Source organism: Chamaea fasciata, unplaced genomic scaffold, assembly GCF_029207755.1.
Source record: "Chamaea fasciata isolate MVZ Bird 193981 ecotype frontalis unplaced genomic scaffold, bChaFas1.0.hap1 SCAF_43, whole genome shotgun sequence".
In the NCBI taxonomy this organism is placed as follows: domain Eukaryota; kingdom Metazoa; phylum Chordata; class Aves; order Passeriformes; family Sylviidae; genus Chamaea; species Chamaea fasciata.
Window position 1 is genome coordinate 702,822 of NW_027094128.1, and position 15,428 is coordinate 718,249.

At 40.7% G+C, this 15,428-nt stretch overlaps 1 protein-coding gene across 3 annotated transcripts; it reads right to left on the minus strand.

The window, feature by feature from the left end:
• Positions 1-165: 165 nt before the first annotated feature.
• Positions 166-14,907, minus strand: LOC136303928 (inhibitor of nuclear factor kappa-B kinase subunit beta-like). 3 transcript variants are annotated; one of them, XM_066207629.1, is made up of 8 exons: positions 14,764-14,907; positions 14,589-14,650; positions 14,063-14,172; positions 13,757-13,806; positions 13,148-13,338; positions 12,814-12,961; positions 12,483-12,610; positions 166-223 (listed from the first exon to the last, which is right to left on the minus strand). In XM_066207629.1, the coding sequence occupies exons 1-5, from the start codon at positions 14,876-14,878 to the stop codon at positions 13,325-13,327; spliced, it is 351 nt and encodes a 116-aa protein (XP_066063726.1). In that variant the 5' UTR covers positions 14,879-14,907; the 3' UTR covers positions 166-223; positions 12,483-12,610; positions 12,814-12,961; positions 13,148-13,324. The 3 variants fall into 3 exon arrangements, with proteins under 3 accessions (XP_066063726.1, XP_066063724.1, XP_066063727.1); XM_066207627.1 differs by lacking the exon at positions 166-223 and adding an exon at positions 11,725-11,765 and having other exon boundaries at positions 13,148-13,242; XM_066207630.1 differs by lacking the exons at positions 166-223; positions 13,148-13,338 and adding an exon at positions 11,725-11,765.
• Between the last annotated feature and the right edge of the window lie 521 nt (positions 14,908-15,428).

Sequence of the window (15,428 nt, forward strand, 5' to 3'; positions counted from 1 at the left end):
CTCTTCCTGGGCATCTCCCTGGCTGCCCTCCTGGGCCACGGCCTGGTCACCAGCGCCGTAGCCTGCGGCCACCACCTGCACAGCCCCATGTTCTTCTTCCTGCTCAACCTGGCCCTCAGCGACCTGGGCTCCATCTGCACCACTGTCCGCAAAGCCATGCACAATTCCCTCTGGGACACCAGGACCGTCTCCTACGCAGGATGTGCTGCACTGCGGAGGATTTCTGCGAGGGAAGAATGCAATCAATCAATATGATTGGTAAAGCATTGTTCAACTTTATTGCTCATAACATCCGTTCTTATACTTTTGCCCGAAGCGTTCAGCATACTTGTCAAATTATAATTGGTTAGCATACACTACTCATCTATACTTGATTGGCTATATCAAGCGTGAGAATGTTCCTCCTCTTGGCATGCTGAAAACTTTGTATACGTGCTTACTGCTACGCTCTATTAACCACAAGTTCTTTTATCTTTGGCCTGTGTCCGTGCTTACTGCTGTCCCAAGGACGGCTTGTCTCAGCAGCGCGTAGGCTGCTAGCACTTGGTATCGGGCCATGAGGCCTCTAATGATCCGTGGCCTTGCTCTGCTAACCATTCTTCAACAATTCCCTCTTTTTTATTTTGTGCAACAAACCCAGCATGTCGAGTAGTTACTGTTTCTGCTACACGATACATCATCTGTTGCAAGCAGCAAAAAAAGCAAGGTACAAAAAGGACAAGCAGTAAAATAACAATCACAATATTGATTACATGTTGCAGCAGGGAGGTTATCCAAGGCCCTAGCCCGAAAGATCGTAGCCAATCTGTTAAACCCAAGCCTGTGTCTTGCTGCAAATGACTAGTGAGTTCTTGCAACTTAGCTATTTGGGTATGAATTGACATGGAGTGATCAGAAAGTTCATACAACACATTTTTGTTTTTGTTTTAGTTTTTTGGGGGCTTTGGGGTTTTTTTTTGCTTGGTTAGTTTCTGAGGTTTTTTGTTTGGTTTGGTTTTGGTTTGGTTGGTTTTTGTTTTGATTATGTTGGTTTTATAAGAAAGAAAAAGCATGCTGTGATAAGACTGTGAGATTTTTTTTTTCCTGGGTTCATTTCTTGCTTTGGGAAGCACTGCCTTTTTAACAATATTTGCAAAAGAGGTTCAGGGATACACTGAAACACACTCTAAAATACTACAGAGATAAGCAGGGATCCACCATCCCTGTGTCCTGGATTCCTATCCCTCATTCCCACTCCTGGAAATGCTTTTGGTAACAATAAAACATGTTGAACTCTTTTTTGTACTTGCTGACACCACTGCTAAATCCCAATAAGAAATAAAAGATTTGCAGCTTGCTTGGATTTACATCCAAAAGAAACAAAAGGCACAAGACTGGGAAAGGGTGAAAAGTCCTCCACAAAAGCAGTCATGCTTTGCAATGTCCAAATGAAGGAAGACACACAGATATTTTCAGGAAGACCAAATGTAGAATGGAAACACTTGGAGATGGGCAAAAATAACAGAAAAGTGAGCAACCTGAAACTCCTGGCATGCCCAGAGACCTCCTGACACCACGCCAGCCTTAAAACAGAGCTACTGCTGCTCACAGAATAACCATTCGAGGGAGGCTATTTTGAATTATTTCACATAATTTCAGTTCCCAAAGGGGCTATAAAGCACTATTGGTAGTCATCTGTACTACAGTCATTGATCTTAACTTTAATTATTATTAATGCAAAAATATTTATGAACCAAAGCTATTCCCTTCCATTTCTCTGTCCCTTTCAAACTGCTAAGAGCTGGATAACTAAGCGAAGGAGTGCCCTCTGGGAAGTCAGCGGTGATTGCCTCATCCCCAAATGGGAAATTGGAAATTCAGAGTAGGGCAAGAAGTTTAACTCCAGCTATTGAACAGCTGCCATAAAAGAAAGAGTTAAGTAGACAAGGGCACTTCTGTGGAGAAGAGGCAGCTGAAGAAAAGGTAAAAACCAGACAGCTGTGAATGCAGGCACTGGACAGAAAGCAATGATTCTTTTTTAGAAGAATATGGAAACATCAAACTAAACCAGCAGAATGAAGACCAGGATTCCTCGCAATGTGCAATGGGGACACTTTTGGACAATCCTATGTCCCAGGTGCACAGTTAGGGACTCTTCCAGAGCCAAAAGACTAGACTGGAAATCTCCTTAACTGGATTTAGCACACGCTTGCAGCTTCATTGTGTTCAGAGGAACACTCACCGTAAAGGTAAAATCCCCAGGAAGCCACACACAGCACACTGTGAACAAGCAATTTCCTCTTAACCCATTTTAGTTCCTTCACCAAGACCCAAAACCAGAAGAATGCCAGCAAAGTGGATTTTTCCCCTGATATACCTAATCTTTCTATCAATTAAATGTATTCCCAAATCTTTTCATGGATGGGTTTTAATTATTACTTCTACCACTTAAAAAAATAGTCTCAATAATTTCCTTAAAAATCGCTGAAGCAAGGCACCGTTCAAATGAAGGATACAATTAAATGGGGCTATTGATAAAAATTTTCTCCATATTCAGAATTTTCTCTGTGATTTACATGCATTAGCAAAAGCAGTATCAACTCTTCCCTGCCAGAGTAGTTGAGCATCTTCCTGCTACTAATTCAGCACACTTATTTCAGCCATTACCCAGGGAATGCAGTGATTAGGCAGCTTTCCAGTAAACAGTCCTTAAAATAGTTCATAAAAATTCCATTTAGAAAAAGGTTGGTTTCCTGCTCGAGAATTTGATAAGATGTTGCAATTACTGCTTAGGGATATATTTCAAGTCCGCCAAGTGAGTTAAATTCCATTTCCACACACGCTATCATAGTGTTTGCAGGTTAAAATGCCATAAAGTAGTTCTTACGTACTGATAAGATGCAATTAATTTGGGTGCTGCTTTTTTAGAAACACACACTTAGAAAATCCTAAAAACTTGCAATGAAAAAAGTGAAAATACCCATAAAACAGGCCACAAAAGGCAGATTCTCAGGTAGAAATCTAGTGGCATTGTCTGAATCACAACTTGCCCAGATAAAAAACTGTTCCTAGTAATGGAGAGAAAACAGCATCACAATCTATATATTCTTTTGACATCCCACCTGAGGTAAGACCCCTAGTTCAAAGGTCCCAGAATAACCAGAAACAGTCAGTTTTACGGGTTACAAGGAAATGAAAGAAATACTCAAATTTTGGCACAGTAATTCCTAAACTTAGAGCATCAGTTTGTTATCCATAAATGGAAAACATTTAGCTTGTTTTAACAACTTCCTAAAACAACCAAGATTCAATTGCAACATTTATTATCTAAAAGTGTTCTGGTCAAAATAAAAATGAAACTCAAAATTATGAACCCTTTTGATGATAATAGCTGATACTTATTAAGCAATTAACTCTTGCTCTCTCCTGTTTTTATTTCCTCAAGAAAGCAACATAAACTAAAACAATGTAATCTCATGTGTTCAGGCTCCATATTTGTTGTTTTGAGAAAAGGCTTTATAACAGCTTCATTGAAGGCTCTTTAAGAAACTAAATCTTTCTGGTTTAATAGAGTGACAAGGTGTATATGAGGGCATCAAATGAAAAGGGAAATGAGCTGTCACAATAAAGTACTACTGAAAGCCTTAGCACAAACTGCATGACAAGCTAAAAGAAAAAGAATTATTTTGTTCCTTTTGCTTTAACCAAAGTCCCAACACTTAGGACCTGCAAACCACTGCCATTTTAGAGTCAATCTGTATTTTAAGTGGATGTAACTAGCCCTAGCAAACGTAGCAAAACTTGAAATGTTCTCAAATTGGTCTTAGCATGTGCACTAATCCATCCACACCACATCAGATGTATCTTGTAGTTGATAATATTTTACATGCTTACAATAATTACTGTAATTCAGAACCTTGACACCCATTTTCCTAAGATAAATCAACGTAACAAAATTTATTCAACCTCCCTTTTCTTCTAAGGGTAAATGCAAAGCAGTTTGAAGCTCACTGTAGGTTGAAATTTTAATCCAAGGGCTGATGGTCTGCAACATGATTACAGTCTTTCCAATGTCAAAAGCTAACAGAGAAGTGGAGTCTATTTCAAATGACTGGCTCTAAACATCTCATAATTACATTAGATAAATTACACTTCACACATAATTACAACAAGTTTTTGCATCATTAGGCACCGGTCTGAAATACTTGGCAGTTTCACAGTGAAACACTATTCCTGTTGATGCATTTGGATGAGGTCCTTACCCTTCTACCATCACAGTCAGGGATCTGCCACTGGCATAAAATTCCAGATGGAAAATGCCAGCAATCCTAACTACTTCACAAAACAACAGGTAAGGAGGCAAATTGATTAATATGCTGTTCTTATCCCCTTTCAACTGACAGAAGTTTTGCATGCTTAAAAAAAACAAACCGGTTTTTCCATGACATCATTTGGCTTGAATACTAATGCTTTTCCTTAATGCAGCTACATGCACATGGATGTACAACTTCTCTTCACACAGAAGCAACGCCCAACTTTACATGTTTTTCTTTACTCTGTTTCCCCTGATTATAATCCTAAGATCCTTTCTGATTTTTATGCCATTTCCCTGTCTTAATTCTTCAGTGTTGTTAAATGAAGTGCCCCTCTCCATTCTGTGAAGATAGAGTGATTTACAGCAGCTGAAAATCAGGGGATTGTCCAGTAATTGCAGCTTTTTTCAGTAAAGTAGTAGTACTGGATTCATTAACAGTGTTTGGATTCATTAACAATTAAAGTTAATTTCACTGAACAACAAGTACAAAGCTGGGTCAAGCTCCCTTGTTAGGCTTTGACACTTCCTTCAGGAAGACTACAATTCAACCCAGGGTTTCATTTTCTGATTGGCTGCTTGTAAAATAGAAGGCATCTTGGAAATGATACTTCTATTTAGGGCTCTTACTATGGACCTTACAGGCACTGTAAATGTGGAGTGGCTTTGTCTTAAACAGCCTAATCCTGCCCATTCCACAGAACAGACATTTGGAGTACAGCGACGATGGGAGCATGAAAACGCAGCATTAACAACTTCTTCATTGCAAAGAGTAAGCACAATCCAAGTCTGGCTATTTCCTTGGTAAGACCATAAGAAATGAGGCAGGGAAAGTGAATGTTTTGGGCTTGCAACCCATTTTCCTTGAGCTGGGACATCTGCTGATTGCAAGGGGTTTCAGTTTGGAACTGAAGGCATGCTATTTACACCGCTGCCATTAGACAGATTCTATCTGACACCCTACTTCAAAATTAAAACAGCAGGCAAGTGGGTAAATAGGAGCAAAAATTGAAATTTTCAGTACTTGCTCACACCTTATTTTCAGATATTTTCCAAAATAGGGAGCAGCACCAGTGAAAAGCACGTTTGCATCAACAGGGCCTGGATGGACTATCCCAGGTGATACAACCACTAACCCACAGATGACGTGAGAGGTTTCACAGCACAGTGTTTAAAATTCAAGCAGCAGAAGCCCTTCCACCAGAATTTCACCCTGCTTTGGGAACAGATCTTCTGTCTGTATCATTAATTTCTTTGTTTTCCAATTGAGTTGCCGTGCAGCAAGTATTGCAGCATCACTAAAGAAACAGAGCTGGAGCACAAAGCAGCTCAGCTGAGTGAACTTGCAGCTCAAACCATCAGAAACACCAAGAACAAAAAAGGCTGGGCCAGCTTTCTCAGCAGCCTGCTTGTGGCACTCAGACCTGAAATTACTCACTGCAAGTGTTCTCTCTAGGGTCTGACAGGACTGACATATATTGGAATATATATAACAAAATGATGGGGCAGCTTCAAAGAGTGACTCACAGAAAACCGGTGCTGGAGCACTCAGAATTCATAAGGGACTTTAACCACAGTCACAACCCTCAGTTGTTTGGTTTGCCTCCTTTATTCCTTTACTCTTGGGCTTTTCTTCCAGCTTTCTATCAACTGTGATATAAAACCATACTAATTAATCCAAATAAGCACATGTGCTATGTATTTCTTTCAAGATGGGATAACTACATACTCATCATTCCTGAAAACAAGCCCACAGTAACCAAAACCGGTCAAAGCAACACTGTTATAAATTATAGCCCACAGCCATGGGTGTTCCTTGATGGAAGAAGAAGAAATATCAACCCAACCTCCTGGTCTGCTATGAGAACACTTGTTATAAATCATGTTTTTCCAGTGTTCTATTTCAACTGCATAGATCAGTATCCAATAGAGAGCTCCTTAAGTCACAGACAAACCCACAAAAACTGCTTAAGACCAACATTCCACAAAAACATGACAAAAAAATTCAAAGCAACCTTAGAGTAGAGAAAATGCGGATTTAATAGGAGCTTAACATTAAGAATCCCATCCTCAAAATAATGCAAATTGATTTTAAAGTGGATTTAGGTTTTTAAATATTAAGAGCATAAAATTGAAGAATTAATTGAATTTACTGTCGGTTCAACATTGCTAATGTAAATGATAGATAACTGTATCGGGTCATTCTTGACTAAATGAAGCACTATCTACCAATATTACATGACTAAAGGCTTTAAAAAACTATGTGCATTCAGTCAGTGTCTTAAGCAATGATGAGGCAGAGATACCTTAAGGTGGTAGTAGGGATTTAGACCTCCACAACTTCTGATGTAAAATTTAAATAAGTTAGAATTTGAAAAAGCAAATTAACCTGTACTGCATTTTGCCCACAAAGCTCTTCCTTCCATTTTGATTTACCACTGGTCTCCACTCATTAGATCAAAGCTCACAAAGTATTTTTGAGACCAACCAGCACTTCCAGCCCAATTTAAAAGTCACTGAAGGCAATGAAAATTACTTCTGTCAGCTTCAGTAAGGCCTTCCACAATCTCAGTACTCAGAAGCTACAAGGAGTAGGACTGAGAGGGTCTGACCAACTTTGCTGAGGATATCACTTGGCAATCAAACATCATTGGAAAAAATCAGAGATTATTATTTATATTGCTTCAGCACAGCCACTGCTGTTCTGAGATTACCTGCAGCACAATGGAAAAAGCAAAAAAAAGGATGTGAAAATACATATACCGACACCTGACTTATACACATCAGTATTCACAAATTAAAAGAGCCTGTGATGACTTCTCCAAACTGTCACTGGGGAATGACAAGCAACAGTCATTTCAGCCAAACTGGTACTCACATATCCTCTTGGCTGTGGGAACTCTGGGTCACACCCATTTCTTTTACCATTTTTTCCTGCAATGTAACTGAAAGTGACATTGACATTTGTGCCTTGGAAAAGTTACTGTTATCCTCCTTGTTGACAGGATTATTCTACTGCCTGATGTTTTGTTTATTTTCTAAGCAATTGCCAAGAATACTGTCTGTGCCTGTCATCAGTCTACATGTTGACTGGTATCTACGCATCACACTGGAAGATCAGAATCCTTAAAAGACACTTTCCTTCTCAACTCTTGAAAAGACATTCACAACACCTCCAGTAGAATCTGAAGATGCCAGCTATTAGGAGACAGAATTGACCACAATTTAGTCAAAGTGCACCATCACACCTCCTACTAAGAAGATTTTAAGAACTGGAAGGTCTGTTCTTGTGGGAAATCCGTGGCGGGAGAAATGTGGCACTCAATATGAGTGATCGGCAAATCTCGTTTATTGATAATTCATACAATGCTTTTATAATAACACTAATAAGCTCATGCATATTTCAAAAGTTAAGCTCAGGATTGGTGCTCAGACTAAAAGTCAGCTACGCCTCTTTCTACATTTCTTTGTGGTTACATAGTTTGAGTAAGTTTTTGTTTTACCGTGCTTCTCCCTCATATCTTTCAGCTACAAGGTCTTGTTATCGTATCCCAGCTGTGCTCAAGGACATGCGAAGCTTGCTGCCTTGCTGGTTCTCATGAGAGTGCCTGTGTGCTCAGCAAAGCTCCCTCATGTCTACGTGACCTTTTGCAGCTAGCCAGTTATCAATCACACTCTCCAGACAGAAACTTTCTCCCTCAGAAATGCCCACGATGAAGGAGAAAGGCATGCATGGCATTGTGTTTGTTTCCAGCTGTCATCACTGCATAGCCCTAATCTTGGCATTCAGGTGGCCTGAGACGCTCTGAAGATGGTGTATTTAAACAATTATAATGCAACAGCATTGTTTTCAGTCTTATTCTCATAACTGAAGTCTCCTTTATGTGTTACTGCACACTGGCTTATTTGAGACAAGCAACCAGGTTATCTGGGTGGGTTGGTTTTGTTTTTGGCTTGTTTGGTTTGGTTTTTTTTGTCAGAACCTTAAACTGTAGGTCTCTGGCAAGTCTTGTTCCGTTCTGCAAGCAAAACATGCTTTGTGCAAAAAAAAATAGGAGCAGGAGTCTGCCAGCTCCAGCTAGGAAGTAGTGAGCCTGGGTTCAGGGAAGTATTGGATCTCTTGGTTCATTTTAGGAGATAATGTCAAATCATTGTGGGGAAGGGTTAATCTTAAGAGTTACTAAACAAAGCAAGGCCTGACACACTTGCATCTATTACAAACAGGAATGACAGCACTGAGTTTGGTGGGTCTGTTTATCAGAAGGTTACTAATAAGGTTGAGACATCAGTCAATCTTGCATGGACTGCTGGCAGTAACAACACACGTTTTGGTATTGCTGGAAAGTACCAAATGGATGAGAAGACTTTCGTTGTGGTAAGAATTTTGTTACAGAAATGAGTATTTCAAGCTCCCCTAAATACTGAAAATTTGTAATGAAGCAGTTGCTTGAACTAGTTACTGAGGAAGTATGGTAGATTGCGAACTGTGGCTTCTGTTGTGGTACAAATTTAAACTGGGACCTCACACATCGTACTTGTGAACTTATGGAGGAAAAGAAATCTTAAATATAATTTTGTCCATAGTGAAATAGTCTGACTAGTGTGCTTGGAATAGCATGCTACTGTGCTGAAAAATGTCTTTTAAAAGACAATGAAAGTGTCCTTTTAATTCTTAAATCCATAATGTAAAACCATATTATAATTACAATGGTGGAAGTTTACCTGAGCTTACAGCCTTCTCCTAACAGTAAGTTAACCATTGAAAGTTAGCTGACGTGTGTGTTTTAAGACCAAGAACTGAAGTAGCAAGCATTTATGTTTCAAAACAACAATTAGTTCCAGGACCACTGAACCAAAATTGAAAATGAGAAATACTGTTGTTAAGAGCTCAAAACTTAGTAATGCAAAAAGGGGATTGCATATTCATGTATTTCTTGCTCATTAGAAGAAAAAAGAAAATCACTCCTGAGTGATGTGAACAAGACAGGCTCTGAGGGACTGCAGTAAGTAGCTCTTTAAAAGATATAAAGACATAATAGACGAGGCAGTGAAAAACAGCATGGCATTCTCTGAAGGCAGAATTCGCACCATTTGCTTAAGCTGAAAACTCCTGAGAAAAGGAAAAGATTGGAACATGCTTCTAAGAGAGGTTGGTCTCCAAGTAGCTCAAGAGTGTTAATGCATAGGCCACCTTCTCAGGGGACTGAGATTCTTCTGTATGAATACTTACACAGTTTATAAATACTGTGATTTTTTTTTTATAGGCTAAAGTGAACAATGCCAGCCTCATTGGAATTGGTTACACTCATGCCCTTCGACCTGGTACGCAGTTCTCACTGGTAGCAGCAAATGGTGTTAAGTACTACACTATGGTTTAATTCACTGTCATCTTAAGAACAGACTAGATGAACAAAGGAGCTAGAAGTCTACGCAGACTCAGAGAACTAAAGGATGTCTATGTATGCAAGTTCCTGTGGCAACTAAGCCACATTAGTGAGGTCAAGGACCTGAGGAAGAGCACTGTACTGGGATGTCAGTGCATGATGGTTCTCGTGACTTGCTTTTGTAGGTGTAAAGCTGACCCTCTCAGGCTTGATTGATGGCAAGAATTTCAGTGCTGGAGGTCACAAAATTGGGCTGGGATTTGAGCTGGAAGCCTAACACAGCTTTAAGTAAAACAACTGGTGGTGCTCTGGAAGATGAAGGAAAAGTGTACCCGGTGCATTTCAGCCTTAATATTACTCGGAAATTTGAAGAAGTGTGAACTTTCTACTCTGCCCAAGAATGACTTTAACCCACTGCTGAAGTCCAGAGTGTGCCAGCACAACAAAGGAAGACACTTGAAGGCATGCATGGAAGTTGTGATGTTTGTGCCACATTTCAGTTTCCTGTATTTTAAATCTGTTCCAAAAAAACCAAAAGAAAATCCAACCTCTCCCTATTATTGTATTGCATTTTGCATGTCCTATACTTCACAGCCTTTTATAAAAGGAGGTCTCTGTGTTGTAGTGGAAATTTGGGGTTAGAACAGAATGAAATAAATTGGTCACAGTCAGAACACAAGGTTGGTGTGTGTTGACTCTCACCAAGGTTCCATCCAGCTGGGTTTTTTGGTCTTTTTTTCATCTTTTCATGCAACTTTAAGCATGGTTAATAGATAATCTGCAAATGCTTTGTTACACGATACCTGTACACTGAAGATTTCCTTCTTTGGTTTCCAGGCTAACATTCTTACACCTCTCACGTTTTAGAGACCTGCACAGTGAAAGCAGTTTTTTCCATTATAGTGTTATTGAGCGCATCAAAAAGAGCAAACCAAAAGTTTACATGTTTTAGATAATTTCGTTCCCATACAGGAAACAAGTATTAGGTAAGTACAACCATTACACTTAAAGAAAAAAAGTGCAAATCAGCAAAGTTAAGCAATTAAGTTCACAGTTCATTAGGAAGGTGACATCTACCAGTGACTGGGTATACTTTGTCCATTGTTCATTAGAAAGCCTAAAATGCAGCAAAACAGCCACAGGCGATGCCCAAGGGAAGACGTATCAGGACAGAGATCTGCTGTCTTAAGGCACAATTAAGAACATTCTCCAAGCAGTTAGAACAGGCATTCCCTAATGTATCTTTGTGAAAGTGTCTGAGAAGTGGATACTAAAAGCTAAGCCATATGTATCACATAAGCAGTTGGTGACAGTAGAAGGCAGCTGATATTCCCTTCTCAGAGGCAGCAGCTTTTCACAGTTGGCTTCCCAAAGCAGCATGGCTTCAGAGGCAACCAGAGTGATTCTACATCTGGGTTTGTTCTGGATTGTTTGTTTCTTCTACCTGAAGCTGCAGCCAGCTCCAGTCTAGAGGCAAAAGAATAAATGAAATTCAACACCAGGCTACAGTTGAGCTTTTTCTAAAATAAAGGTAAAGTGTGTTAAGAGGTATAAAAAATTTACTGGGAACAAGTTGGTCAATTTCATGATGAGCCACGTGACTGCTGTCAAGGAAACAACCTACTTGCACTCTCCAGTATTTTACTCTCTCTTCAATATTCTGCATTGTTAAATTAAGGATCCCTGACACCCGCTCATCCCAAATTTGTGTGCAGTTTTGCAGTAGTTTTGTACAACAGCCAAGTGCTTTGCCCCATCCTTTACTGTTTAGCGCAGCAAGTTCCCAGCATGTGGCTCCCAGTTTTGGCAAGCAGAATATGTCAGGCGCAGATTATGAGGGAACCGGTGCTTCCTATCTCTGTGCATCTCCTACTCTCCCCCCTGGCCATGAGTAAAATGTAGATTTCATTTAGCTGTGTTAGTGGTGGCAAAGTTGCACATTCAGAACTTCGAAGCCAGGCACTTCCTTAGTCCATTTACAGAAGAGTGAATACATTACCAAGAAACTCTGCTCTTGATCCTTCATTGTGTTATGCATCACATTTTCTAGTTGGCTACAAAGTTCCCGAGATTCCAGCAGCAGCTCCTCACTGAAAGGGGCAATTATTACACTATTAATTTCTGTGGCAGTTTAAAGAGATGCTGCCTCTATCATTAAGAAATACTTCTGGCAGATACGCTGCAGAACACTGAAGTTAGTCAGGACATAGGCTTGTAATTCATACTGCAACTTGAAAAGTTGGTGGCAGCCCCTGATTTACCAAATGGGGGAAAGGAAATGTATTCCAAGATGGAATTGGGTTCTTATTAGGTGGAAACACTGCTGCTAGAGGAAAAGCTGAGAAGCCTATAAACTTAAGGATGGGGCAACAGGCAAAAAAACAAACCAAGGTCTTTCATTCCAAGTGGTAACCCAGTTCAATTAAGCAAGCCGGAACTACGCATGCAGCAGTCTCAATGACACAGCTCAGCTACTGTGACCTTACATGACAATACTTCATCAGTTCTTGCTGGCAGTGTACTTCCAAGTGAGCCCAACCATCTCAGATTAAAGGAAGAAAACCAAAAAACCACTTTTGTTACTGAGGCTGGGGGAAGTGAAGCCATGCATGATACCCAGTTTTCATACGGAAGATCTGAAAGCCCCAGCAAGTCTTAACTACCAAGTAAACTAAGGCTGCTGACAATGCAAGCTGAACACAAAGCGTAAAATATGAGAAACCCTGTGTGCCATTATTGCACAAAGCAGGAAGCCTAGCTTTGTAGTGGTGGCATTAGCAGCCGAAGAACTCCAGACTTTGCCTCACCTTTTTCTTACAGATTCTGATAAATTGAATGTTCCAGAAGGGACTTGCAGCAGCAGTTGACCTGAGCTACCAAGACGGGATGTGTTCACGCTCTCTGGACTGCCAGTAACAGGACCACGCACTTTACTCTGAAGAAAACACAGAATATTCAGAGTGTAATTGTTCCCACTAGTTTTCAGCAGCCGGGAATATGAGACAACCTGGAACTTGGCTTTCATACTGATTCAAAAGAAAGAAAAGAACCATAGGATACACTCAATTTACTATTGTTTCAGTAGCCTGTGCTACAAACCATATTCTCAGGTTAAAGGGGAGTTCTTATTTTACTTACACAAGCAATTTTCAGCAAGTTCCACAGTTCCTTCTGTCATTTCTCCTGAAGCCTAACAACTGTTTCCTCATCTTCACTCATCAGATTCATCACTTTCTCCACTCTGGGGAACAATTCCAATGCCTTCTGTTTTCAAACTACAGTTTTACTATTAAAAAAATAAAAACTAATCAGATCACACATGGGCCACTGCAGTAGGAGAACAGTTCTGAAGTTAATTATTTTCTGTTAACACTGCAAGATCTCAAGAGTCATATGCAATGAGTTTTAAACCTTCTCTTGCTGGAAGAGAAAATACCTTCTCTCAACTCTGAATAAAATGTACAAAGCTCACCTGAGCTGAGCATAAATGACTCAAACTTTTTTTTCAGAGGTCTGGATTGCCTGTAGAAGCAGTCGTACTATTTCCTGGCTGTCACCGCCTGTCCTCTGATCCGGAATGAGAGCCAATATTACACAGAAAGGTCGGTTTATAGGACAGAGTGAGAAGATTCTTAGCGGCTCATTTCCACTACTGCTTTAATCCTGAAACAGCCAAAGTTCAGGATATGCGAGTTTGAGTGGGATGAATTACACTGAATTTTAGCCACCTTCTTCAAAATTTAAAGAACTTGAAAAGGAGAGTTGGGACTGTATCAAAGGAACAGTTGTGTCTTTCATCCTTTCTACCCAGAAAGGTTGTTTGTTGCTTATGGCAACAGCCTGCTCTGAGAAGAGCTCCAGAGGAGTTTCGAGAACAGCTCACAAAGCACCAAGAAAGGAAGGCTGGCCTAGTGTGAAACTGACTCCCTGACTTCCCTCTCGAGAAAAGGCAATCCAGGAGAGCCCATGTGCTGCTAGTGTCTGGGCAGGCCTAGAAGTCAGATAGTTTTCTCAATGATCGTTACTACATCTCCAAAGTTACACACAAAGCAAGCTGACCTTGAGCTAAAGCGTCTTTTACCTCTTGGCTTCTCTCTGAGTCTTCGGTACAGCTCTCTGGCTTGTTCTTCTCTAGAAGAAAAAAGCAGGAAAGAAAAGGATTTCCAAAGAACCAAAACATGGAACAAATAGTTTGAGAACTCAAATCTTTTCTATACCTGTCTGCCATTTCAGAACAATGACAGATGAGTCAAAAAACATCTTTAGTGTTAAAGTGCTCCCAGTCCCCCACAATTTGGGTGGAAGAAACAGCCCTTTCACTGTCCTCTAGTGAGTAAGCTTAGCCAGAAACACTCCTGCATCTGAAGCTCAAGGTAGTTCAACTCACAAATCCTCCAGTGTTCCTCCTTGTTTACGACCTAGCGGGCTTCTCTGCAGGTCCACGATGTCTGTCTGCAGGGCCATCATCCTCTTCACTACCTGCTCCACATCATCTTCCTGAAAGCAGGGTAGAACATAAGCAACACAACAGTCTCATACCTAGAGACACTACCACTCACACTCACATTGGTTCTTCCTTTCTCATTCTTATTTCTAAACAAACCAACAAGATGCAAACAGCAGCCTTGGCCAAAGACAAACGAGTCGTTTCAATTCAAGGAAATTCCAAGACGTTTCTGGGGCTTCGCCAAGATCTCCCATTTCCCCCTAAGCCTTACAACAGAATGAGCTTCATGTAGTACTAATAATGGACAAAAATTGTGCCACACAAACCAAGGCAATGTGAAATCTGACATCAGGGCAGATACAAGGGGCTTCTATTTAAGGCAGGGACAATGAAGCTAAAGGGGGAGGAGGGGAGAGATAACAAAAACAAACCTCTTTATGACTAGCAGTTAGATTTAGAAACATACCCACCCACAAAGTTCCACAGCTTGCTCCATCTCTTTCCAGGCAAACAGCAGCTTCTCAGAAGCTACAGGAATCAAAGAAGGGTGACTGGCTTTCTCAGGTTCACAGAGAAGGAGGCAGGTGTTTTTGTGAGGAGAAGAGTCATGAAAAGACCCGTTTGCCAGATGCTATACTCACTAACTCCAAACTCAATCTGCTCTTTATACTTTTCCAGGTCAATTTGGATGCTTGTTTTAAAGAAGTCCAGCTTTGCTTCCAGCTGCTGAGAAAGGGAGGCCATAGAATTCTTCATCTTCCAGAGGGCACTATTGTAACGCAACAGATTCATCCTGCAAGGACAAGAAGGTCCTATTAGCCTCTGAAAGTAGAAATCCACCAGGCTTTCATTTACATCCAAAACAGATACTTGAGATAGCGCTGAGGACAAATGCAGTTGTGCCAAAGGGCTAACTCTCCACTTTTCATGAATTGCATACAGCTCCAATCACAGGCTTCCCCATTCCAACAGGGTCCCATTTCTGTCTTCCCTTCCACCAGCGCACAAAGACAGAGATAAGTACTGTGGAGAAACGGCCACCGTACATGGCTGCTCGCTGCCCCTGCTGAAGCCGATTACAGTCCTCTTTCAGCATCCGCATCGTCTGCCAGATCTGACCCCACACTTCCCGCAACTGGAAAAAGTGGAGATTCTTCTTTGGATCCTGAACTGAAAACAGAGGAGGTGGGAGAAAGGGAAATGTACATATCAGCGTGAAGCAGGAATACTGTGTTATCACAAACCAGACCAAAACATTGCTCCTTTGAGGGGCATGTTACTGCCTGCAAAGCCTAGAGCTGGATAA